Consider the following 26,703-nt stretch of genomic DNA (forward strand, 5'->3'; position numbering starts at 1 on the left):
AATCCCATGGGATGGAAGCAGGTCCCTGGGGCTGAAGCATGTTCTGAAGTGCTGTCCTGACTGGGAGTGGATTTAAGAACATTCATAAGCGCTCTCCTGAATAGGGCTCTTGCATTCAGGTGTAAGAGCCCGATCCTGCAAGATGTTGAGTGCTATTCCATTAAAGTCAAGGGGAGTTGAGAGTACTCAGCACCCCTCAGAGCAGGCCCTCAGCAAGAAGAAAATCAGGACCATCATCTTCCTCTTTGCATCCACCGTATCTGGCCGTATTTCCACTTTAAAAGCCCTCCCTTCCCCCATAGCACTGTTCCATTGAGCTTGGGGCCGTGATAACGCTTTCAGGTTGTGCACTGGCAAACAGACCCACACCTGCAAACGCTCTCACGCGGTCTCCATGGAGAATGCGGCACGGCGTCCACTAACGAGATGCAACATTCAACAGATTATCATATGTTATCCAACTGGCAAACATGGGATTGAGTCGCTGGTGATGATAATGTGGCTGCTAGGCTACAGTTAGCAAACATTGCTTTGACCCATTGTTGCAGGGCGTGGCTGAGCCATGGTGGTTAAAAGATCAATAAGCATCTCAGAAAAAAGGAGGACTCTAGGGTGGGGCTGGTCATAGGATATGGAGCCTTTCACCTATAGATCCATAGTGATCAAAAGTCACTGCCGCTTGTCCTTTGTTCAGCTTTGGGCCTGATTCTCCTTTACGCTGCACCTGGTGCTGTCATTTTCACCAGTACAAAATTAATGTAAACTTGCCACCAGATCGGAGTGGCAGCACCTTATACTCACTTTGCAATGGTGGAAACAACTGCGCAAAGTGAAGGAAAAATCAGGTATCAGAGGGGTAGCCGTGTTAGTCTGAATCTGTAAAAAGCAACAGAGGGTCCTGTGGCACCTTTAAGACTAACAGAAGTATTGGGAGCATAAGCTTTCGTGGGTAAGAACCTCACTTCTTGCATCTGAAGAAGTGAGGTTCTTACCCACGAAAGTTTATGCTCCCAGTACTTCTGTTAGTCTTAAAGGTGCCACAGGACCCTCTGTTGCTTTTTGGAAAAATCAGGCTCTCTCTTGATTTCTCTCTCTTCCATCTCAGTCTGCTTTGTCTTTCCTATTAAGCTTTCCTCCTGCGTCTGGCTTTCTTCCCTTGTGGGTTTGTTGCTAGTCATTCATTTAGTTTTGAATTTTAGTGGGACTTGCTGCGGGCAGGCAATGGTTATTTCAGTGACACCAGCTGTCAATTATTCTTCTGTCTCAGAAACATCCTAGACTGAGGCAGGTGCAATGGTCACGTTTAGATAGCTACAGCTACTATCCGAAATCCATCTCTAGTCTCTGCTTTGCAAAGACATCTATGGGAATAGTGTTCCTAACTAGTCTAATGTGGGCCTCCTAGCCAGACACAAACCAAGCCCAACCTCAGAAGGGCCTGCAATCACAATTGAAACTGAACCCAACAGATACAGTTTCCTCAGGACCCATTTTTGCTTCCTTATCTCATCTGACATTCGTTCTGTGATTTGTGTGAAGTCGCACAGTAAGTCTGTGGCAGAACCAGGAATAGAAGAACCCAAGGTCTCTGTTCTCCCAAGTCTGGGCTCAGATCACATCAGCACATATGATTAATAATTATTAATTATAATCAATAATAAATCATGAATGGTCAATTATCATTCTAATTGCAGTGCAAGTACATAGCAGTAAATCAATATTTCCAAGACAGCAGGACAGCTGTAAACTCACATAGGCAAGTAACATAAGAACATAAGAACGGCCATACTGGGTCAGACCAAAGGTCCATCTAGCCCAGTGTCCTGTCTTCCAACAGAGGCCAATGCCGGGTGCCTCAGAGGGAATGAACAGAACAGGTGATCATCAAGTGATCCATCCCCTATCGCCCACTCTGTTTCTGGTAAATATAAATAAATGGGAATTAGATCCAGATAAATGTATAAATGAAGAAAATCAATAAATCCATTAGAAGTTTGTCACCGATCAGTCACTCTGGTATCCACCTGTATTTAGGGCCTAATCCTGCACCCATCGAAAGATTTGCAATTGATTTCAACGGGAGCAAGACTGGGCCCAAAGATTGTGGGAAACTCAGGGTAAGGAATTTGGGCCAGATCTTGAAAGAGATTCAGGCACTTAAATCTGAAAATAGGCATCCCGTGGGATTTTCAAAAGGCACACTGCTCCAGCACTGCGCACATTGTTAACGCTTAGAGTCTGCTTCTGCCAAGCACTTAAGCCAATTGTTCCATCAAGTGGGTTTACTGAGAAAAGGGCATAGAAAGGTAACATAGCCAGCCGCATTATCACAGGAATCTCCGCCCGGCTGATGGTGGAGAAGAGAAACCTGTTTTGCTTTTCATGCTTGAAACTGAACTGATTTGGATCAAACTTTTTTGTTTGTTTGTTTTAAATTCCCTCCAGGCTCAGGCCCAGCATGGAAAATTTCAGCACAAAAAGGGAACTTGTTTGGGAAGTTATTAGTAGCTAGAAAGAGGGGTTAGAATTGAAGTTGGAATTCAGGCTTAACTAGATAGCATAATGCCTCTCATACTGCCTATTATACCCAGTGCTTTAACCAGCTGCCAACAAACTGCTGGGCCAGATAACCCAAGACCAGGATATATTGTGTTGAGGGCTATATTCTGCTCCCAGCCCCACTAGGGCTTCTCCATGCACCACCAGCAGCAGCTACACTAGAGTGCTGGACCGCTGGTCAGGGCATTGTCAGGATCGCACAGGTAGAATCAACAGCAGTGTAGTGTGTCCACGCTAGCCAGCTTCCTCCAGGTGAGTGTCTGCCCGGCACGCAGGATTCTAATCCACCACTGCAGTCCCATTGCACTCTGGGTACCTCTTTTATCGGCAGATAGCATGGTCTTGTGGGCACAGCATTGCCCTAGCAATCAAGAAACATGGGCTCTATTCCTGGCTCTGCCACAGACCTTCTGCAAGTCACTTTCCCTTCTACCTCATGTCCATCTAGGTGGCAAACTGTTTGGGGGCAGAGACCGTCTCATGAGGTGTTTGTGCTGTTCCCAGCACAATGGGGCCCTGATCTCAGTTGGAGCCTCCAGCTGCAATCGTGTTTTTATTAATAATGATCCCACCGTTCTATGAAGCAGCAGCTTGTGGGACATTTCAAAAGGCCTTCTACGATTCCAAGTGGACCGTGAGTGTCAAACTCCCAGCACTCCTTGGGAACGACCACCATTTCTGTGGCATTCTCTCCAAATATAGGCTCGGCTGAATGGCCCAGTCGTCTTTGTCTCTCAGCTGAGGCATAATCTAATGAAGCCAGCTGAATTAGCATAAGTGTCTGCTCGGTACATGCTAAATCGGTTCGGCGTGGTTCTATGATTCTAGTTGTTATTTCCAGCTCAGGTAGACAGACACATGCTAACCTTGACTGAGATCGCAGTGTAGCTGCAAAAAGAACAGGAGTACTTGTGGCACCTTAGAGACAAACACATTTAGTAGAGCATAAGCTTTCGTGGACTGCAGCCCACTTCTTCGGATGCATATAGAGTGGAACATATATTGAGGAGATATATATACACAGGCTAGCTGCCTAAGTACTTACTAGGGTCTTAGATGGGACTGGAGTCAGGGTGGCTACAGATACATTGCTATTTTTAGCATGCTAAATTGATCAGAGCTAGTGCGTTTACATCTACCTGGGCTGGGAATTATACCTCCAGCTCCAGTGTAGACATGCCCTCTGATCATGGCTTCTTGTTGCTAATGCATAGGATCCCATGGACAGGGAGTGGATGGGTGTCATGCAGAACCCTCAAGCTAGTCCCTCAGCCTACCCTCCATCAGCTTGCTTCATCGGTATTTGCTTCTACTGTTAGTAGCTTAAGCCCTGAGGGCCCCAGGTAAATCTGGCTTGTGAGCAATAATCATTGATTATGCTACATAATCATTCTCAACTACTCAGGTACAGCATGGTGAGAAAGTCTCTTTGCCTTCTGGACAAGACCCGTTCTCTACCAATCACAGACGTAGTGGTTTGCTCTCTGCCCCCACCTGGCCAAATCCTGCTCCTCGTTCTAGATCTGGGTGAAATATTTTCAGCAAATAGTAAATTTGCAGAAAAGTGCATGGCCGTGTGTGTGACTAATGTGGGTTGAATTTGGCAAGTAGTTTCAGCTGGAAAAAGAACGAGAAAAAATTTGGGGGGAAATGTCAAACAAATGTTTCATTTTGACATTTTCCAAATGAACAGTTTGGGCACTTTGTTTCCAATCCACATTTTAAACACTGCAGTCGACCCAAAGGAAATTCTTTTTTTTTTTATTTCGTGACTTGAGAAAAACTGAAAAAAAATCAGTTCTGGTTCCAAATGAACTCGATCCCGCCCCTGGTTCGGCCATTGAACCGAAAAATCAATTCACGCCACACTCTCAGTTCCACCCTTATTAATCCAGAGACAAAATGAAGAGCAAGTGAAGATCAGGTTTTTCAGCAGCACCCAAGAGAGTTAGATGCTCAGTTTCCACTGGCTTGCAGTGCGAGTCAGGCACCTCCCTCTCTATGGTGCTTTTGAAAATCCCATCCAGCTTGATTAACCCTCGCTGCACTGAGCAGCTAGAAACACGTTAGTGTTTTACTTTTCCATGTGGGCCATTGCTCATTTAGCTCCAGTTATATAATCATGAATGGGAGGGGAGGTGTGCCCGGGAGACAGTCTCACTATTAAAAGGTGGGCCAAAAGTCTAAGAAAGCCTGTGCCTGAAGGAAAATTCTTTGGGGCAACTGCTAATGTCAGTTGAACCTGTTTCTTGAGGTTTTTTCTTTTGCCAGAGAAACTGACTCTGCTCTTGCAATGCAGGATGGATTCAGAGTCGGATTATGATATGATACAGTGTCTGAAACGGGCCCAGGCTGATACTCCTGGATAGGTGTGCCTGGCAGTGGGACAAAGGTGTCATTTGTATGTACAGTCCCGCTCCGTTGGTGACGGTTAGAGCATGAGATGGATTCCAAAGGAGTGGCTGGGAGATACCACCTGCTAAACGACCGGATTCAGTCTGACTGGGATCTAGGGAAAATAACAGCCTGGTAGTTCTTGCTGCCTCTTCTGGTATTTTCCCTAGAGGAGATCCCCTTTCTGTGGAAATGAATTTAGTGCCAGGGAACAGCACTCACCTAAGCCATGTACAGTGCAGACAGCTTCTTTGCAAAAATCTTCCACCCCTGCACCTCTAGCCTGATCTGCAGCATGCCCTGTTACACCAGTCCAGGGCCACCTCGCACAGCTCTGCTAATGCGCCGTCCTCACTGGAAGTAGCTCTGCTCTCCCAGTCCAGGTTTGCGCCTAAACTGAGACTGAGAATCTTGCCAAATGAAGTGACCTGGACAAATGGGGACCTACAACTCTGACTCACTCTCTTCAAGAGCTCAACCTGTATGTGAACCTAAAAGATGGAAAGCCAATGAGCTGAATTATAGATTAATTCCTGTTGCCATCCTTGTCTTGTTTAGCAGCTTGGAGGAGGTCAGTTGCTACTTTCTAATTTTCTAAGGGTTCACTGCTGAGGGTTGTGGGCTGTCATTATGGCCAACAATATTATTGTGCCTCATCATCTAGTTGCCAAGCTTAACTGCCCTGATTTCAGCTAGTCTGATATTTCTTGATTCTCATTTGCACAGTTCCCAGCCTAGCATCCTCCTGTATATTATACCTTTCCACTAATCTCGGCTCTTGTGGTGCTTCACACACTGTATTCTTTGGGAAATCGTGTTGAGATCAGATAATTAAGGACTCTGTCGCAATGCACAATAAAGCAGAGAAACATCTGCGTGGGCAACCTTAAACATCTACGTTTCCGATCGGCTGAGTAATTCCTACAGCTAACTCCTGTAATCTGCACTCTGCCACCCTTTCTGTGCACACTTTCTCTCCATTTGTCCTTGGCAATCCCTGTTTGTTCTCCAGGAGCCTGGTTTTCAGGAATTTTTTTACAGCCTGTTTGTGATTTTTACAGCTTTGGTATGTTTTCTCGGCCTTTCTTGAACATTTTGTCACTGATCTCACCGGTGGGACTAGTATTTCCTCTTGTGTCTGTTGTGTCACAACCTGAAGATATGAAGGGAAAGGTTGCTCCGATTCTAGCTTTGGTTAATTGCCCAGTCCAGGGTGGGAATGCTGCAAGAACTGGTGCTAAGTTACAACAGGCAGATCCCCTTGGCCTGAAAATTCCTGTAAATAAAAGCATCAACTTGTCTCATGAAAGACTGGATGCAATTCAAGATTCATCCGTAGAAGTTAAAGGAGAGAGTCAACATCTGCATCCCAAATATGCTAGCCTGTGCACCGTACCTCTAACAACTTCATTGTAGCCTGCAGCCATGAGCTGAGATCCCTTTGGGTCTCACCAGATAAGCAAAGCCTGATCTTGCAAACAGATTCATGAGATGAATGAGAGTCCACTCGGATAGGAGGGTCCACCTCTGCAGAACTGACTGCAGGATCAGGGCCCAAGTTCGTACCTAGATGGCAGACAAAAGAAGGACCACCTAGGTGAGGCAAAAACAACAAGGAGTCCGGTGGCACCTTAAAGACTAACAGCTTTATTTGGGCATAAGCTTTCGTGGGTCAAAAACCTCACTTCTTCAGGTGCTAGGTGAGGCAGGAAGTCATCTTGGTTGTTCCTCATCTGGCTTTCTTCCCTCTGGCTCATACTTAACAGATGCATCCCAAAGTTGCTACCTTTCAGATGAGATGTGACACCAAGCTCCTGACCCTTGTGGTCTAAAGAGATTTTGGGGCATTTTTCACAAGAATCAGGCTGTTAGCTCTGGTGTCCTTGCTACATTCCACCTCCTTCAATTCCTCTTGCAATTTCAACTGGATAAAAGATTCCTCTTGCCCAAAACCATTGTGGGACATTGCTGCACATTGTTAAACAGCTAAAATGTATCACCCCAGAATTGAGCCAGATACGGGTTCTCTCCTTTTATTCCTCCTTCAGGCTTGGCACTGGCTACAGGTATAGCGGGGCAGAGTTAACTTGGCCCATAGGCTCTCTGCTGGTGTGGGGAGTCTTTGCCCCATCACACCATCACTGGAGGTTTTTAAGAACAGGTTAAACAACGCCTGTCAGGGACGGTGTGAATATACGTGATCCCACCTCAGCGCAGGGGGCTGGACTAGATGTCCTCGCGACGTGCCTTCCAACCCTACAGAATTTCTGTGATTCTAAACATATTAAAACATGCTAATTACTGTAATAACATGTCATTGTAACAAAGTGCTTTGAAGATGGACTAGGAAGAGTCATCTTGTCACGTTAATTTTAAAAAGTATGATTAACGGATGTTTATTTCTTCATGGGATCACTTCAGTACTGAATAGCTGCCACCTCTCTCCCTACCCTCCACCCTCTCTCCCCCGCCCCTTGCAAATGCTAGTTCTTCCCCATCATGCCTTACTGGCCTCTTTATGCAAATCTCCTCGGTCCTAACCAACACCACCCAGCTTCCCATGTGTGTTCAGGGCTAGCTGGCAGAACAGGTGGTACTAGAGGAGTTTGGGGAAAGAGTCGGGGAGGGGAGAGAGACAGAGTGGGTGGGTGGGTAAGCACTGGCATTTCCGTGGATATGCTTGAGTAAAGAAGCCACTTTAATCTCACTGGGCCAGACTCACTCCTGACATGTCTCCATTGACTTGCACAGAATTACACCAGGAATCTGGCCCAAGGACGGCTCGCTGACTTCAGTCAGAAAGAATACAGCATTACCCTCCGCCCCAGGAGTCACTCTACGCCAGTGGTTCCCAAACTTTAACAACCCGGGAACCCCTTTCACTAAAATGTCAAGTCTCGCGAACCCCCCTCCTAAAAATGAATATTTCCAGGGATTTTCTCCTTCACCTGAGTATAAATTATAAAAGCAGTGATCTTGGAAATATAAAATTTGTTTTTATGACACGCTTATTACACACTATTATTAATTATTATTGATCATTACAGTATTTTTATTACAATATGAAAACGGCAACACTCTGCCAAGATCTCACTTTCGAAGCTTGTACAGTTTGAATAAGCCTGTTATAAGACAAGGCTCCTATGTTTCATCAGATGTGAAACAGCATGAAGGTATTTAAGAAGCCAACTCAAAGAGTTCCTCCTACACAGGCATTCAGGGCTTGAGCGGTCCAGGCAAACAACGCACGTTACAACAAAGCTTAAATTTGTTCTTCGTAATCATTTTAAAAACAACACTAGCTGCCTATTTAATTTTAAAAACAGCAAAAAAAATCCATCTCCCTTTCCAATTCTTATAAGGAGTCTTGAAGTTTAAATCTCCTCAGTGTGATAGATAGGCTTGCTTTGATCTGCTTAGTTCTTGGAAGTCAGGGGCTCCGGGCTGCTGGCCCTTATGCTGCTCAGAGTCCCTAGGGACAGCTCTGTCCGCCATTAGGGAATTTTTTTCCTGAGAACCCCCTGTAACATTTCATGAACCCCCAAGGGTTCATGAACCCGTTTGGGAACCACTGCTCTACACCCATGTTCACCCCTGCTTTCTGATTGACACCTTCGCCTTGTGCATCTTTAACAACACCTCACTCTCATACAGTGCTTTTCGCTGGAGGTAGGTAGCCATTTTATAGAGGGGGAAACTGAGGTATGGAAAGGTGAAGTGACTTGCCCAAGTTGACACAGGGCCCTTTGCCCTTTAAGCTGGATGTGTGTGTTGCTTGTTGTTTTTCAGATCAGCAATGTGAGTTTCTTCCTCCTTTTCCCCATCTTGCTGTACCTGAATCACCAATATGTCCGGCAGCGCCCCCTGTCCGCCTATAGCCTCTCCATCATGCTCCTATTAATAGGTATGTTTCAGGGTTATTAAAAGGCCTAACATAACCCCCATTGCCTTCAGCTTTCGAAAGGACCAGACTGGAAGTGACAAGGAGTGAGATTCTGTTCTGGGCTACCCCACCTGAGAGATGCTGCAGAAAGGACAGAGCCTCAAAGATAGCTTCAGGCACCTCGGACATGTCTACACTGCAGCAATAAGTCTCAGAGCCTGGGTCGATCGACTCGCCGGGTTTCAGAGCCCAGGCGTCTCCTGCCCGAGCGGGAAAGTCTACACGCGGCTGGGTTTAGCTCTGCCGCCCACGCCCCGCAAGCCTGATCCATTGCCTGGGCTCTGAGACTTGGCGCCATGGGGTTTTTCCTTGCAGTGTAGACGTAGATTCTGTGCTGCCTGCAGGATTTAAAATGGCCCCAGGCCTCAGACTTCAATGGGCTGGTTTGCAGCCCAGAATCCTTGGAGGGCTGAATCCTTCAGGCATGCCAGGGTCTGCGAGGGGGCACTGGGCGGTACATGCCAGCCCTAAGCTGCATTTGGACCAAGTGATTTCTCCCCAGCCCCTTTATGTCACCAAAGCAGGAGCCAGAATTCAGCCTAATAATTATTTTTCCCTCTGGGTTACCTATCTTCTCAGTAAAGCCTTGGGGGCCTGCAGGATTATTTAGCCCTTTTCCATGCCAGGTACGTCTACACTGCAGCTGGGAGGTGTACACGTGCTCGCTTTGCTCGAGCTCCCACGCCAAAATAGCAGGGTGGCCGCCGGCATCCGTACCTAAGACCTCGGATGGGGTGGTACTTGGGTGGCCAGCCTGAGGTGTCTCCCCGGCCGCTGCAGCCTTTTAGCACACTAGCTTGAGCACACCTAGTGCAGGTCCGTCTACCCGAGCTGGGAACGACCCCTCCCAGCTGCAGCGTAGATACACCCACAGAAGTTTCGAGGAGAGTCTCAGGTTCACAATTTTGGATCTACCCCTTCTTCTCTTATTATGGAAAAGGGTGAAAAGAAGAGGATTGATCAGCGCCTCCATCATCTCAGGACACCACCCGCAGGTCCCCTCTGCCTCACTTCCCCACAGGCTAAGACGCTGATTCAGGAAGGTCCATAAGTACACGGTTAACTATAAGCACAGAACTGCACTGGGATGTGTGCCACCTTAGACAAGTGCTTTGGGACCTTCCTGAATCAGGGCCTCCATGGGGAAAGAGTCCTTCACAATGTGTGACAGCGACCCAGCCACCGAAGTAGCAGCCCTGACAATATTAAAGACATTCGCACTGGCACGGGACGAATTCCCTTCATGTAGACTCTGAGCAGAGTCCCCCTCTGCTCTGCATGGCTGGCTGGGCAGTGCCTGGGAGCTACCGTAGGAAGAAGGGGTGGTGTGTTTATCTGGAAATTGAAACTAGGAGCATATGCTGTCTGCCATGGAAACCTCCCCCGCCGCCCAGTCCCACAAGCCTGATTCTCATTTACCCTAAGGCCCGGTCATACTTGAGTTGAAGGCCCTTTTACCTGGCCAGAAGCAGTGTAAGGAGGCTTCAGTGTAAACAGGAATCAGTCCCAAAGGGTTCAGATATCCCATTCGCTGACTGCTGGCTCAGCAGAGGCTGTATGTCCTGTGCCAGGGATACGCCAACCCCCGAACGGGTGCCCAGCACGACCTCCTCTGGTTAACCCAGGAGTGCTCTTGCCACCTCCCAAGGGAGTCCCCCCAGTTCTCCCCTACTGGACAGGTGGGGCTGGACCCCAGTCTCCATTATAAACATCCAGCCCTGCTGTGTCCATTGGGATTGGACAGGAACAGCAGCTGGGCAAGATTTGGCCTAGTGCAGGCACTAAAAGGCAGGGATGGGCCCTGCAACACAAGCACCAAGGGGCTGGTGGGATGGAACTGAACTGAGGGATCCTCTGAAGCAGAGAATCGCCCCCAGGAATTGAAGTGGATTGTCTCCTTGAGGGGGGTGCTGAGCTGGGAGGAGGAAGGTTATTAACACAACCAGCCTCACTCATTGCAGGTATTTTCTCTACCTACTATCACCTGACCCTGAGCTATGTGGGACAGCTGCTGGACGAGCTCTCCATCCTCTGGACACTCGCCTTGACGTACACCTTTTGGATCCCGAAATGTTACTTCCCGGGATTCATCAAGGACAGGTACGACCTGGGCGGGATGCGTGGTGCAGATTCCAGCAGCTGCCTTTGGGTGGGCTGTGACACTATATTGGACTTGTCTGATCCATAGAATCCCCCATTCATCAGCCAGCCTTGCTGAGAGGAGACACCCAGCAGGGTACCATCGCTTGTACTGGGAACCAGAAACCTCATAGTTCCCAGGCAGAAGCTCTGTCCATGGACCCATGAGGGGATCCTCTGTCAATGGTGGAATCTCCATCTTTAGAGGTTTTTACGGCCTGGCTTGACAAACCCCTGGCTGGGAAGATTTAGTTGGGGTTGGTCCTGCTTTGAGCAGGGGGTTGGACTAGTTGACCTCCTGAGGTCTCTTCCAACCCTGAGATTCTATGATTCCATCCCAAGAGCTTATCTCAGCTGGAGCTGGCTCTCTTTGCAAAGCTTACCACGAGGCTGAGCATGGAGAATTTCAAACACAGAGACTTGGCAAGATTGTTCTTACAGGGCATGTGCCTGAGTGGAGAAGACTTGGGTTTGCCACATTAGAGACCTAAGATCTAGCCCCTGTTCGTATAACCTCTCAGTGGGTAGCAACCGCTATACTGAGGTTGCCTAATGCTTCCCATTATACGTATTTTCCCAACCATTTTTATTTTAAGAGTCTAGCGTCTCCATGTTCTGGCAGGGATGCTGGCTTATTAATAAGGATGAAGAATTATCATCACCAGTTGCTGCAAGGAGTGGGTTTAGGACACATTAGGGTTACCATATTTTGTGCCTCCAAATGGAGGACACTCCACGGGGCCCCGGCCCCGCCCCCAGCCCCGCCCACGCCCACACCCCAACTCCGCCCCTTCCCCAAAGTCTCCGCCCCCTCCCCTGCTTCCCGCGAACATTTAATTCGCGGGAAGCCTGAAGCAGGTAAGGGGGAGTGTGGGGGGAGGAGGCACGGCCCAGGCTGGCCCCCCCCGGCGGCTCCAGCCTGGGTCGGCTGGGGCCCTGGGGTGCCGGCCCCGGCCGACCACCCCCGGCCGGCCCAGCACTGCCGGCCCCCGGCGGCCCGGCGCACCCCCCGGCTCCCGGCCCCGCGGACCCCCCGGCCCCTCCGGCTCGCGGCCCCGCGGGCCTGGACCGGCTCCCGGCCCCCCAGCCCCGCGGACCCCCCGGCTCGCGGCCCAGCGGACCCCCCGGCTCCCGGCCCCGCGGACCCCCCGGCTCCCGGCCCCGCGGCCCAGCAGACCCCCCGGCTCCCGGCCCCGCGGCCCAGCGGACCCCCTGGCCCAGCGGACCCCCCGGCTCCCGGCTCCCGGCCCAGCGGACCTCCCGGCCCAGCGGACCCCCCAGCCCCGCGGACCCCCCGGCTCCCGGCCCCGCGGCCCAGCGGACCCCCTGGCTCGCGGCCCAGCGGACCCCCCGGCCCCGCGGACCCCCCGGCTCCCGGCCCCGCGGGCCCGGACCAGCTCCCGGCCCCGCGGGCCCCCCGGCTCACAGCCCAGCGGACCCAGCGGACCCCCCGGCCCCGCGGACCCAGCGGACCCCCCAGCCCCGCGGGCCCAGCGGACCCCAGCCCGGCACCGCGCCCCCGGCTCCCCGCCCGGCCCAGCGCCCACCCCGGCCCGGCACTGCGACCCCGGCACCGCACGCCCGGCCCGGCTCCCGGCCCGGCACCATGCCCCCGGCCCCGCGACCCCGGCCCGGCCCCGCACCGGCCCCGGCCAAAGAGGCCCCGGCCGAGCCCTCCCGATTTTCCCGGACATGCCCGGCTTTTTGGGATTTCCCCCCGGACGGGGATTTGAGCCCCCAAAAGCCGGACATGTCCGGGAAAATCCGGACGTATGGTAACCCTAGGACACATGGGTCTCCCAGTTCCCAGCCCACCAGGCCTCAGTCAAAGGGGATTTTGATGGATGAAAACATGAGGATGAGGGCGATGTTCCATCTTGTCTGTGTCCTGTCCCATATGGGGGGTTCAGTTCAGGATTTCTGCTTCCGCATGATGCAGGGAGATTCTGGGGAGCATGCTCAGTGCAGGTGGAATATTCAGACGTTTTTAGCAACAAATAAGAAACTCTACTGAGCACAGGCAAATGGGGATTTTCAGCTGTTTATAACTCAGCCAAATCTGGGTGGATTTTTGTGGGGACAGCTAAAGGCTGCCCCCCGGACCATCGCCTACCAAATGTCAAGTTCCTGCTCCAGAATATGACAATAGAAGAACTCTTAAAATAAAAATGGTTGGAAAAATATTGATAATGGGCAGCGTTGGGCAACATCAATACACTGGTTGCTACCACTCCTTCTTTAGCACCTCCTGTGTTGCCCTCTGATCACTAAAACCTCTTTCTTATTTCCTTATCCTGGTTAATTTCTGGAAGGCCTTGATCTCCCTGTAACTGTCCCTGCAGTATCTTCCATGCCCAGATGGTCATTCTGATCAGCTGAGGGACATGGATGCAGCTTGGTATGCAAGAGGATGCGCTGCCTATCCCTGGGCTCTGTCCCCAAGATCAGAGACTAGGGCCAAGTCTGCCCCAATCTCAGGCTTTTTGTCTGAGCCTCAGGCTTTGGGGGGCTTTCTTGGGGCAGCCACCAAAATCTCAGGACTGTTGGTTGGAGCTGGGTCACTGCATATAGGTGCTCCCGTTGCAGCAAGCGAGAAAGAATGACCGAATACTACGGTTGCCACCTTTCTAATTCCTGGTAACTGGATCCCTGAGGCCCCATTCCTGCCACGCCTCTTCCTCCAAGGCCCCACCTCTTCCCTCAGGCCCCGCCCCTTCTCCACCTCTTCCCCCAAGACCCTGTCCCTATCGCTTGCTCCTCTCACTGGTCGCTTGTTGGATTGTCTCAAGGAGCTTGCCTGCAGATAGGAGGCGGTAATGACCCGTCACCTCCCACTGCCCTGCAGTAACTTTTGGCTCGGGTGTCATTTAGGGTTGCCAGATCCCCGAAAATCAGGCACCTGGCTCCCTAAATGGCACCCAGAAGCCAAAAACCAGACTGTCTGGGTAAAAACCGGACAGGTGGCAAATAGAGCAGTGGGGGTGGAGGGGAGTCCAGACCAGCCACAAAGGAGCCCTGCGATTCTCCTTGTTCACTCACAGGGAGCAATTATTTTTCTCAGGGCTTATTTTAGTACTATTTATTTTGTTTTTGCAGCATCCCCCCCAAGTCCCCAACCAGGACCGGTGGGCCCCATTGTGCGGGGCATTTCCTAGTCAGACTAGCACTATTGCTGCTTGTCAGTAATAAACGCATGGCAAACAAGTGGCAATAAAATCTCTGAGCGAGCCCAGAGGGGGGGCTTAGGGCAGCCTCACAGCGGCAGCTCGGGATTTCTCATTGTGGGGCGAGGGCAGGGTTGGGGGGACAGTCTGGCTTCCCCCTTCAGGCCAGTGAGACGGCCCTGACGGTGTTGCTGCGACTGCGCCCGGCGCTTTGCTCTTGGTGACACTTGGAGTTTGTCATTTTCAGGCGAAAGAGGAGGTCATCGGGAGTTCACAGCAGAGCCATGGGCGGGAGGAGCTGGGGAGGGACCTTGCAAGGGATTTGCATGTGAATGCCCCCATGCGAGAGCCCTATTGTTGTTCAGCAAGGGGCAAAATCTGCATGGGTTTGCAGGAGAAATCAAGGCCTGTCATTAGTGACAGAACTCCTGCCACTGGCTCCATCCTGCAGTCCTAATGCAAGCAAAACTCCCACTGACTATGCATCCGTCCTGCCTCTGGGTGCCTGCAGTTCCCACAAAGCAGAAGCAGGTCGTGCTTGCAGCTTCGTGTGGTTGTTTCCACTTTCTTTTCCTTTGGGAATCCCCAACTCTTCCGTGCCCACCCCAGGAGCCAGACAACCCAGCCTTACTCTCCAGGAGCCTTTTGGAAAATCCCCTCTCTCTCCCTCAGTCACGTGCCTGCTTTCTGGGAAGCGTCCCTTGGAGAACAGACATTCTAGGCATATATGTTCCATTCTATGCATCCGAAGAAGTGGGCTGTAGCCCACGAAAGCTTATGCTCAAATAAATGTGTTAGTCTCTAAGGTGCCACAAGTACTCCTGTTCTTTTTGCAGACATTCTGGGGAGACTCTGTTCTTGGTCTTGTTCTCCTGGGCTCCGCTCTGTTGCTGCCTCAGTCCAACTGTGGCTCAGGTGACCCCTGCCCTCTGCCAGGCACAGCTCTGGGTCTCTCCAGGTGGATAAAGCATACCTTGGGCTCCATGCTGGGAAGGGGGAGGGCAACAGAGCATGGGACCGTGCCTCAGGGATCATTCACTTAAAGCCAGCTGCAGCAGGCCGGCCTTGTCCAGGCGCAGGAGGGCAGTGACCTAGCTATCCTATCCCAGCAGCCTGAAGGGAGGATTTTGGCCGCTGGTCCTCATCTCCCTTCCTGCGGAAAATCCCAGAGATCCAGGTGGGGCAGCTACCAGAGAACAAAATGTTGTTTGCCAACATTTCAGCACAGGGGTTCCTTCCAAGAGTGATTCAGTTAATAAAACAAACAAGGTTTCCTAGCCAAAGGGAAGCCTGTGCCGTGTATTAGGGACAGAAAGACGGAACCACAACCAGACAAGCTGGCAAAAGCAGGTGTCCTACGTAAGGGGCTCGATCTTGAGGATTCCCCCTGAACGCGGGAACTCCCAGGAAGCTGGTGCAGCCAGATCCATGCTGGTTCTCTTAGCCCTCCTCCACGGCATGCTGGAGGCAAAGCCAGAGTGCCCTGTGCTCCAGCAATCACAACCGGCACAATGGTCCCTTGGGGACCATTACAAGCTGCTGTCAGAACAGCTTTGAGGGACTAGATCCAACACTTCCTGACCACGGCAGCCTTGGGAACTGGGGCAGATGTACAGTTAACTTGCTCCCACCCACCCTCCCGTTGTGCCCTCCAGGGTGTCTACTTTGGACTCGCAAGTTATTTACGTGCCAGATGTGCTCAAGATTCATATGTCCCTTCATGCTTCGGCCACCATTCCAGGGGACATGTGTCCATGCTGATGACGGGTTCTGCTCGATAATGATCCAAAGCAGTGCGGACTGACGCATGTTCATTTTCATTCTCTGAGTCGGATACCACCAGCAGGAGGTTGATTTTCTTTTTGTTGATGGTTCGGGATCTGTAGTTTCCTCATCAGAGTGTTGCTCTTTTAAGACTTCTGAAAGCATGCTCCACACCTCGTCCCTCTCAGATTTTGGATGGCACTTCAGATTCTTAAACCTTGGGTCGTGTGCTGTAGCTATCTTTAGAAATCTCACATTGGTACCTTCTTTGTGTTTTGTCAAATCTGCAGTGAAAGTGTTCTTAAAACGACCATGTGCTGGGTCATCATGCGAGACTGCTATAACGTGAAATATATGGCAGAATGCGGGTAAAACAGAGCAGGAGACATACAATTCTCCCCGGAGGAGTTCAGTCACAAATTTAATTAACGCTTTTTTTTTAAGAAGCATCATCAGCATGGAAGCACGTCCTGGGGAATGGTGGCCAACGCATGAGGAGGCATATGAATGTTTAGCATATCTGGCATGTAAATACCTTGCAATACTGGCTACAAAAGTGCCATGCAAACGTTTGATCTCACTTTCAGGTGACACTGTAAATAAGAAGCAGGCAGCATTATCTCCTGTAAATGTAAACAAACTTGTTGGTCTGAGCGATTGGCTGAACAAGAAGTAGGACTGAGTGGACTTGTCGGCTCTAAATTTTTACATTGTTTTGTTTTTGAGTGCAGTTATGTACCAAAAAGAAAATCTACATTTGTAAGTTGCACTTTCATGATAAAGAGATTGCACTACAATGCTTGTATGAGGTGAATTGAAAAATACTATTTCTTTTGTTTATTTTTACAGTGCAAATATTTGTAATAAAAAATAATATAAAGTAAGCACTGTATACTTTGTATACTGTGTTGTAATAGAAATCAATATATTTCAAATGTAGAAAAATATCCAAAAATATTTAATACATTTCAATTGGTATTCTATTATTGTTTAACACTGCGATTAATCGTGATTAATTTTTGTAATCATGATTAATTTTTTTGAGTTAATTGTGTGAGTTAACTGCGATGAATCAGCAGCCCTAATATTAACCCTTTCAGCCAGGGCTGGTTCCAGGCACCAGCTTAACAAGCAGGTGCTTGGGGCGCCCAAGGGAGGGGGGGGCACCTGCAGAGGGGGCAGCATCTGCAGCAATTCGGGGGCGGCAGGTCCCTCACTCCCTCTAGGAGTGAAGGACCTGCCGCTGAACTGCCACCGCTGATTGTGGGTTTTGTTTTTTTTTCCCCCCCAATTGCCGATCGTGATCGTGGCTTTTTTTTTTTTTTTTGCTTGGGGTGGCAGAAATGCTGGAGCCAGCCCTGCTTTCAGCAACTGACTGGGAACTTTCTCCGCCCTGCATTGCTGTGAAATGTACAACCATGATACTCACCCCCATCTGTCTGTCTCCCCTTTCTCATTAGGACTCAGTTTGTCTGTCTGGTCGGCATCGTCACCCTGATGTCATTCATCCAACCAGCCTTCAACGCTTATCTGCTCAACAGCATTTCCCTCCATCTCCTGTACTTAACATCTCAGGAGCTGAAAAAGTAAGATGTGGCTTTTCTTTGCAGGAAAGTTTGTTTGCACTTTTATTGCATGCTTCTGCAGGGAAGAGTGCAGGGGAAAGCCAACTCACACAGACGCGAAGAAGTACCCACACACGTTTGTGTGCACACAAGCAAAGACGCACATACCTGCACACAAATGTGCCCACACAGGCCCATAGGCACACACAAACACACACACAAGTGTACGCGCACCCACATGCACTAAAGCACACGCACACAGGCATGCCAGCACATACATGCAAAGGTACCTGTGCATGTACAAACATCCTCACACCTGTGTGCACCAACAGGCATAGACACTGCATCACCAGCTCTGCAATAAATCAAGATTTCCAAAGAAGCTGCCATAGGAATACACAAACACTTTGGACAGACGTACATCTGTCCATTCAGATTTCTTTTGCTTATTTGCCTTGTGCCTCAATCTGACTTTTAATAATCAATAGTACCTGTGGACAACAGTGGTGAAATTAAACTGAAAATCAAACTGGGGACTTCTCCTACATTCTGTGAGAACCCTAAACCATAGCTGAAATAATATATGGAGATATACCTATCTCATAGAGCTGGAAGGGACCCTGAAAGGTCACAAAGTCCAGCCCCCTGCCTCCACTAGCAGAACCAAGTACTGATTTTGCCCCAGATGGCCCCCTCAAGGATTGAGCTCACAACCCTGGGTTTAGTAGGCCAATGCTAGGGTTACCATATCTAATAAATAAAAAAAGAGGACCCTCCACGGGCCCTGGCCCCGCCCATTTCCCCACCCCCTAACCCCGCCCTAACTCCACCCCCTCCTACCTCCCACTCCCAGCCACGCGGAAAGGGCTGCCCCAGCGCTACCGGCTTCACGGTTTGCCGGGCAGCCCCCAGACCCTGCGCCCCCGGCCGGGCACTTCCCCTCCCGTGCTCCGGCGGCACAGGGTCCGGAGGCACGGGGGCTGCCTGAAGCCGGTGGCGCTCGGGCAGCCTGGCTCTTAAACAGAGCCGAAGAGTCAGGGGAGGAGCAGAGCCGCCATTTTCCCGGACATGTTCGGCTTTTTGGCAATTCCCCCCGGACGGGGGTTTGAGTGCCGAAAAGCCTGACATGTCCGGGAAAAAGAGGACGTATGGTAACCCTAACCAATGCTCAAACCACTGAGCTATCCCTCCCCCATAACTTGAACAGAAGTCAAGCTGTACACGTTTGTATAACATCTGTGCAAAGGGCTTTGCAAGCCTGCAGTTTAGATCTGTTATTTCAACAGACATAAGCAATTATGTAAGAACCTGCCATGCAACAATTGCTAGTTTAGAGCCGAGTCGGCAGAATTAACAACAACTCAGTCATCAAGCGACGCAAATGCCTTGAATCAATTACAGATTTAGAAACTGGTACTAGTTTATTTACCAGGTGAGTGTTGTGGGAAGTCAGCCAAGCGTCAAGTTACGGCATGATAGTGGGCGCTGAGCAGCAGCCATTGCTGATAAGGTTGCAAAAGGTATTCCGTTAATCCCCCTCTTTTCACTTACTCAGAATTGACCACAATATTCACCCGTTAGTGTCGGCCTGTGGGGAATTTTTTTCAAGCTTGCACTAAGCCCCTTCAGCCATTAGGGTGCCAAAAAAAAAAAACCCTTTTCTCATCTGACAATTCTAACCTCAAAATGAAAGGAAACTAGATATTGAAACCTACTTTAAATACCTTTAATGGGAAAACAGTAATGACTGAATCTCACCCGTAGGGAGACATTCACACAGGCGCAGAGGAACCGAGGCGTAACTCGAAGACACAAATCTTGTTTTGGTTCTGCCCATTAGGGGAAGGATAACCCAGTGGTTAGAGTGCAAGCCTGGAACTTGGAAGGCCTGGGAACTTCCTGCTTTGCCACTGTTCCCCTTCTTTAGAAGGGAAATAAATAGCATTCCCCTACCTCACTGTGCGTTTGTGAGGATAAATACATTAAAGACTGTAACATGCTCAGATGGGGTAATGACAGGTTTCAGAGTAGCAGCCGTGTTAGTCTGTATCCGCAAAAAGAACAGGAGTCCTTGTGGCACCTCAGAGATTAACACATTTATTTGAGTATAAGCTTTCGTGGGCTACAGCCCACTTCTTCGGGTAATGAGGACTGTATAAACGGCTAAGATAACACCTGAGTAAGTCTATCTCTACTCTAAATGAGTGTATCCTAATTCTATTCTCCATGAGCTTGATCCAAAACCTGCTGATGTCAATGGAAAGACTGCCTCCCAGGGGCTTTGGAACAGGTCATCCGTTCCGATTCAGGTGGGCCCTAGAAAGATACAGAGCCAGTGCCTGCATTAAGGCCCCAGTTCAGCCAGGCATTCAGGTACCTGCTTAAGCACATCCCTATTCAGGGAAGTAATTGAGCATGTGCTTAAGTGCTTTGGTGAATAGGGTTGGAGTGCTGTGCTCAACTGGGGCTTAAATGACACAAAAACCTCAGACACAAGGGGGGTGAGATAATATCTTTTACTGAACCAGCTTCCGTTGGTGAGAGAGACAAGCTTTCGAGCTTACATAGCGCTCTTCTTCAGGTCTGGGAAACCTACTCAGGGTATGTCTACACTATAGGGTGACCAGATGTCCTGATTTTATAGGGACAGTCCCGATTTTGGGGGCTTTTTCTTACATAGGCACCTATTACCCCCCACCTCCTGTCCCGATTTTTCACACTTGCTGTCTGGTCATCCTACTACACTAGCACTTTGGTCGGTATAACTTGGATGTTGCTCAGGGGTGTGAAAAAAACACCCCGCTGAACGACGTAAGTTACACCGACAAAAGCGCCGGTGTGGCCAGCGGTATGTCGACAGGAGACGCACTCCCATGGACATAGCTACTGACGCTTGTAGGAGGTGGTTTAATTATGTCGACAGCAGAGTTCTCTCCCACCAGCATAGAGCGGCTAGTGCAGCTGTATCAGTACAACCTTGCTGCTGTAAGCTTGCTAGACATGACCTTAGGGCTTGTCTACACTGACAATTTACAGCGCGGCAACTTTCTTGCTCGGGGGGGTGAAAAAACACACACACCCCCGAGCGCAGCAAGTACCAGTGTGGACAGCGCACCAGCGCGGTCCCAGTGCTGGTAGCTACGCCCCTCGTGGAGGTGCTTTTTTTAGAGCTCCCTCCCAGCGCTCTGCCACGACCACACAAGCCACGTTAAAACGCTCCCGTGGCAGCGCTTTAGCATTGCCAGTGTAGACAAGCCCATAAATGTTACAGCTAAATACCAGGTAGGACGGATTGTTTAGCATAAGGAGTTAACACATATTTCAAGTTGAAGTGGCCCATTCACACCTCTCCAGTCATAGGGGGAAAGGAGAGAACAAAGCTGGGGGGGGGGAGTTAGAGGGGATTGTTGTAATAAGCCATAAATGCAGTGTCTCTATTCAGTCCGTGATTTTTAGTGTCTAGCAAAGTTAAGCTCCCAGGCTCGTTCAGCTCAAATGAGGGATGTAACTAAAGATGCTTCAAGGTGCCATCTAAACCAAACTGTCAAAACCCCAAGGAAATAATAAATCGTACTGAAAATGGAGAGGGAACCCACAAAACTGTGAACAAAGACAACTTGCCTTTATTTTAAGGATCAGGCTGGACAGCTGGACCCCACTGACATTTGGGATTGACACTCAGCCTCTCAGAGTGAGCTCATACAGGCTTCGCTGCCCCCAAATCAGTAAGTTCAGGCTCACCAACCTGAGAAAGAACGGACAAATTATCGTTTCTTTGCAGATGCTCAGAATCTAGTGAGCTGGGGAAGGGAATCTTCGTCTGTAGGTCAGTGGCTCAAATCCAGCTTCTGTCAGTGAAGAGCGATTGGTGTTCCCAATTTGAAGCTGTTTGATGGCTTCTGTGAGGTGGGCTCAGTTCCTAATGGGCAAATGCCCAAGCACATGAAACCACCAGCACAACTGGTATGAATGAACCCTCCTGTTGACAGTCTAAGGAGTATGTCTACATGGCAATCCGGTGTTGCAACTGCCGCACGTGTAGACGTACCTGAGCTTTGATCTAGTTAGATCACCGCTAGCTTAAGTAACAGCAGCAGTAAACGCACAGCAGCACAGCACAGGTTAGCCCGGCCCACCCTCCTAAGGCTACCGCAGCTTCACTGTTACCTAAGCCATCTTTGGGCTAGATAGATCAAAGGGAGCTTGATATGCTTCCTCCTCCTCATGCTGCAATCACCCTCCTGACTTCTGTGCAGAAGTTTGCTCTGCCACTCCCCGTACTGTACTTGTTCTGGGGACAGAGGCTGGTATTTTCAGAAGTGCCTAAGGGAGTTAGGAGCTGAAAATAGTCCACTTGGAGTTAGGTTTAAGTGGGAGCCGTGTTAGTCTATATCAGCAAAAAACAAAAACCCGAGGAGTCCTTGTGGCACTTTAGAGACTAACAAATTTATGTGGGCATAAGCTTTCTCTAAGGTGCCACAAGGACGCCTCGTTTGTTTGTTTTTTCAATTGGAGTTAGGTGCCTTACTCCCCTAGGCTCTTTTGAAAATCCCACCTGAAGGGTTCCAGGGTTGTCAATACCGCACATTTCATCATCACCAAACCAGTGCTTCATTTGGAGTGAAAAAGATGCTGGGGCTCAAGCAATATTTTTACTTTCACAACTGATGCAGCAAGCCCAGAGGGGCCGGACTATGAACTGCCAAGCCTAGAGGTGCCCGGGCTCGGCCCTGGCAAAAATTATGCACTGCACACTGCCAGTTAGATGATGTCTGTCTGTATCTGTGCAAGTTTTTTGTTGAGGTTGATGGATTTCCACTCCATACGGCTAAATTTAGTGCCTTGCATGGTGTCAAGTATCAGGGGGTAGCCATGTTAGTCTGGATCTACAAAAACAACAAGGAGTCTGGTGGCACCTTAAAGACCTTAAAGTCTGGGTTAGTCTTTAAGGTGCCACCAGACTCCTTGTTGTTTTTGTAGATCCAGACTAACACGGCTACCCCCTGATACTTGACTGCCAGTTACATAACTAAAATAGTGTCTGGAACAGCAGGACAATGTGGTTTGTCCATTTCCAATGGGAAGCAACCCAGTCTTGCTCTGATATATCACGGTTGGCAAATTAAAACTAATTGTTGCTTTTTAAAAATGTATCTTACACCAAAAGGACAATTTTCTCCTAACCTCAAGAAATCAATCTTTCTCTCACTCCTGTCTCCCAGGTGCAGTAACCCACGTGTTCACCGCATAGCTGCGTCCATGGTCATGTGGTGGGTGCTAGCCATTAGCTGCTGGTTAAGCGACAAGTGGTTCTGTGGATTTTGGCAGAGGATCAACTTCTGTTACCTTCACAGTTTCTGGTAAGAGTGGCTGCTTCTTCTCCAGGGCTGCTTTGACTCAGTGGGGAAGTCGCTATGAGGTTACTCCACAAGGGGAAAATCCATCTTGCTGGTTTCAGAATGGAATGCCCAGAGACAGCCTGGGGGCTCAGGAGATCAGAAAGCACTTGGGTGTGTGTGTGTGTGTGTGGGGGGCATGAGAAGCTCTATGGTGATGTGAAATCAATATAAGGGTTGATAAATGATCCCTTAAAGTTATATTCTTCATTTTTTAATTCTTTTAGGCTGGGATTTCCAAAGGAACCCAAGGGAGTCAGGTCCCTAAATCCCATTGGATTTGTGTGCCTAACTCTCTTAGTCTGCTTTGAAAATCCCAGCCTCGATCTTTATTTCTCGAATTGGTTGACGTTTTTCTGAAGGAGCAGTTGTCTGTCAGGAATAAGCTGATTCAACAGAATTGAAGCGTTCCACCGGAACGTGTCGATTCTGTTCAAACTCTCTATGGAAACCAGAGAGACAAGGTGGGTGAGGGAATATCTTTTATTGGACCAACTTCTGTTGGTGAAAGAGACAAGCTTTTGAGCTACCCAGATCTCATCTTTCGGTCTGGGAAAGCTCTTGTCTACACTTAAAACGCTGCAACGGAGCAGCTGCTCCGTTGTAGCACTTCAGTGAAGACACAATCTACTCCAACAGGAAGTGTTCTCCCATTGGCGTAGGTATTCCACTTCCCCGAGAGGCAGTGCAGTAGCTGGGTCAATGGGAGAATTCTCTGGTCAGCCTAGCGCTGTCTACACTGGGGCCTAGGTTAGTTTAACTATGTCGCTCAGAGGTGTGGGTTTTTCACACCCTTGAGCGACAGGTATACCGACCTCATTTGCTCAAGCCTCAAAAGGGTCACAGCTAAATACAAGGTGAAACAGATTGTTTAGTATTTGTATTTAACACATATTGTAAAAGACCATACAAGGTGAAGTCCCCAGTTAACACTGCAGGCAGCTTGGATGGCTTTCTGGTAGCTCACCCACCTGCCAGTCTCCCCAGACAGCTGGGTCCCTGGGTCCCCGGTCTGCCATCTTCCCGGGAAGCTGGGTCCCTGGGCTTGGCCCAGAGTGTTTTAAAACATTCCCTTACAGTTCTTCCAAAATGGACTTTCTCAACCATTTCCGTTCTGCAGAAACTCTCACACTTCTGACTTTTTGTTCCAGTTTGTAACTACATTTTTGTCTGAAGTGTGAAACTTCCTGCAGGATGGAAATTCCAGCTCTAGTTATTTGACACTTTCTGCAATAAGGGCTGCATCCTGAGGTCCTGATTCAGTTTTTACTCAGGGTCTGTCTACACTACAGCCTATGTCGGCATAATTTGTGTCACGCAGGGGTGTGAATATTCCAACCCCCTGAGCGACATCAGTTACGCTTGTGTGCACTGCGCTATGCTGGCAGGAGAGTTTCTGCCACCGACATAGCTTCTGCCATTCATTGAGGTGTTTTTTATGCTGACAGGGACAGCTTTCTCCCATTGGCATAGAGCTTTTTCACCAGACATGCTGCAGCAGTCCAGTTGCATCGGTACAACTGCGCTGCTGCAGCGCTGTGTGTACAGACATGGCCTCAGTTTTTACTTACGCAAAACTCGGTCCATGTTTTGCACCACTCAAGATTCGGCCCTAACAATTGATTAAACACCACGTAAGTCCTTGGCACTAGCCAAATGCATTCTTAACAAGCAGACCTTCACTTACACTGTTCTGATTAAATAGCAGTCTATGCCTTTTGCTTTCCATATGCTGGATCTCTTCTCAGGGAGCTGTATCAACTGTCATGTTCTCTGGATTCTCTGCATAACTGACAATGAAGGAGAAGGATAATAATTTGCTTCCACAGGATTTATAGCTGCCTGAGTGGGTCAGCCAGTTTGTTCAAAAACTCTATGCTCAGGGAGCATCTCCAAATTCCCCCCTTCCGCACAGCTAAATGTTATGAGACCGGAGATCCAAATGATCAGGCCCTGAAATCCAGAACATACAAGGCCAGACAGTACATGATTTCTTGATCATTTGGTTTTGATCTAGCTACACTGTGGCTGGAATTGTTCTTGCATCCTCCACATTTTCAGGGCTCTAGCATGACTTCCCTCAGTATGGACTGAGTTTGGGTTTGAGAATCGGGAGAGGGTAATGACTGGGCCAAGACCTCCAATGGTGTTAAGTGGCCACTGACTTCAATGGAGCCACATGGATTTACACCAGAATCTGGCCTGGTTTGTGTCCAGCAAGGTGGTCTAGTGTGTTCTTCATACAAACCCACACCACACTATCCTGGCAACTACTGTGTGGCTGGAATACTTTCCACCATCATGAGGACAGGGGCTGTGTCATTGCAGAGAGCAAGATTTACTGGCTTTGGTGTTGCCACCTGCTTCTCACCCCCATTCTTTGTTTCTTTGCCAGGCATGTACTGATATCCATCACTCTCCTCTATTGCTGTCCCTTGTTTATCTACTTCGATTCTCGGTACGAGATTCCTGCCTTTGAACCGGAGCTGAAGTACTGGCCTAGTGACTCCTGGCCAATCGCACTGCCCTATCTTGCTCTGAGGACACCTTACAAACGGTGTTAGGGCGAGGTGCTGCAGTTCAGATCCCTGGTGTATATTGGGACTGGGAGGGGGAGGAGTGATAGAGCACAGCCATTTTCTGCTAAAATACCAAAATCTCTCTCTGTGTTGTTTTGAATGGCTGTTTGGGTGTCACCATGGTGATTGGGGTGCAGCGCCTGATGCTGGAGACTGACTGTGAAGTCTTCACAGTCGGAAGAATCCAATGTTTTCCTGAGGTCACACTGTGCACTGATCTCCAGTGAGAGGGGGTGACCCCTGCTGGAGGAATCACACTAATAAAACCGAAGCCAAAGTGCTGGCAACTGGCTATGGGGCTGCTATGATTAACATTATTGTTATTTATTGATGTATATGATACCTCTCAGGAGTGTTGTGTATTAAAGCTATAGACACTGATGATTGCCGGAACACATCTCTGTACCTAACTTCACACCCCTTGTCTGCGAGTCACTTGGACAAAGATTTCCACCAAAGCCTCCGTCTGCCATCTGATCCTGAGAGGGCGAGGTTTTCGAAGTGCTAGATGATGACTGGGTGCCCAAAGAGGGGCAAGGCACGAGGAGCCATTCCCTCTTACTGACCCTGGGTAGGACTCAGGTATAATTGCAGTCCTAGCAGCTCTCCTGAGCACAGGTGCTGCTCCCTTCTACTGTTACCTGTAGCTCTGCTAACCCTATAGGGGGCATCCTTGGAGAAGCTGCTAACATGAAAGGCTTAACTGGACATGCAGTCATGCTGTGTTCTCTAAGTGCATTCTCCCAGCATGCCACGTTTCTGCAGGAGGGATGGAGATGCAATCTCTTCTCGAGTCCCTCCTATGGAGGGTGCAACTGAGTAGCACATCCATCACGGGCCCAGATCCTATCAGGCCCAATGTGGCCCTAAACCAACAGTACAGCTAGCCATAAAGTGCTCTGTACAATTACAAACCATACACGCATCGGAAAAATTCCCTTCACTCACTGCAGCAATGCAGCCATCTCTGTGGTGGGATGCCACAGCCACGCTACACAGTGGCTGGGACCAGAAGGAAAGATACTGCATCTATGGGCACAATTCTGATCTTACTCAGACTAATATTACACTGATGTACCTCCACTGGGGTTACTCTGGCTTTACACTGGTGTAATTGAGATCAGAATTTGACCCAATAAGTGGGTCGGGAAAGTGATTCTCTCTTCCTCTCTAAATCCTACGTTTCACTGTCCAGTACCA

The 26,703-nt window shown here is 49.4% G+C and overlaps 1 protein-coding gene across 3 annotated transcripts in view; it reads left to right on the top strand.

The window, feature by feature from the left end:
• The window catches only part of ACER1 (alkaline ceramidase 1), a 35,680-nt gene extending 9,704 nt beyond the window's left edge, over positions 1 to 25,976 (top strand). For 2 of the 3 annotated variants that reach the window (XM_024105783.3, XM_024105784.3), the window contains exons 3-7: positions 8,743 to 8,857; positions 10,858 to 10,996; positions 17,424 to 17,549; positions 22,751 to 22,888; positions 25,320 to 25,972. In XM_024105783.3, coding sequence (XP_023961551.2) covers positions 8,743 to 8,857; positions 10,858 to 10,996; positions 17,424 to 17,549; positions 22,751 to 22,888; positions 25,320 to 25,488 — 687 coding nt within the window. In that variant the 3' untranslated portion in view covers positions 25,489 to 25,972. Of the gene's footprint in view, positions 1 to 5,033; positions 5,525 to 8,742; positions 8,858 to 10,857; positions 10,997 to 17,423; positions 17,550 to 22,750; positions 22,889 to 25,319 lie in introns of those variants that run through there. The other variant, XM_065578668.1, reaches the window with a different exon arrangement.
• The last annotated feature ends 727 nt before the right edge of the window (positions 25,977 to 26,703 follow it).

The sequence above is a fragment of the Chrysemys picta genome, chromosome 25 (assembly GCF_011386835.1).
Source record: "Chrysemys picta bellii isolate R12L10 chromosome 25, ASM1138683v2, whole genome shotgun sequence".
Classification (NCBI taxonomy): domain Eukaryota; kingdom Metazoa; phylum Chordata; order Testudines; family Emydidae; genus Chrysemys; species Chrysemys picta.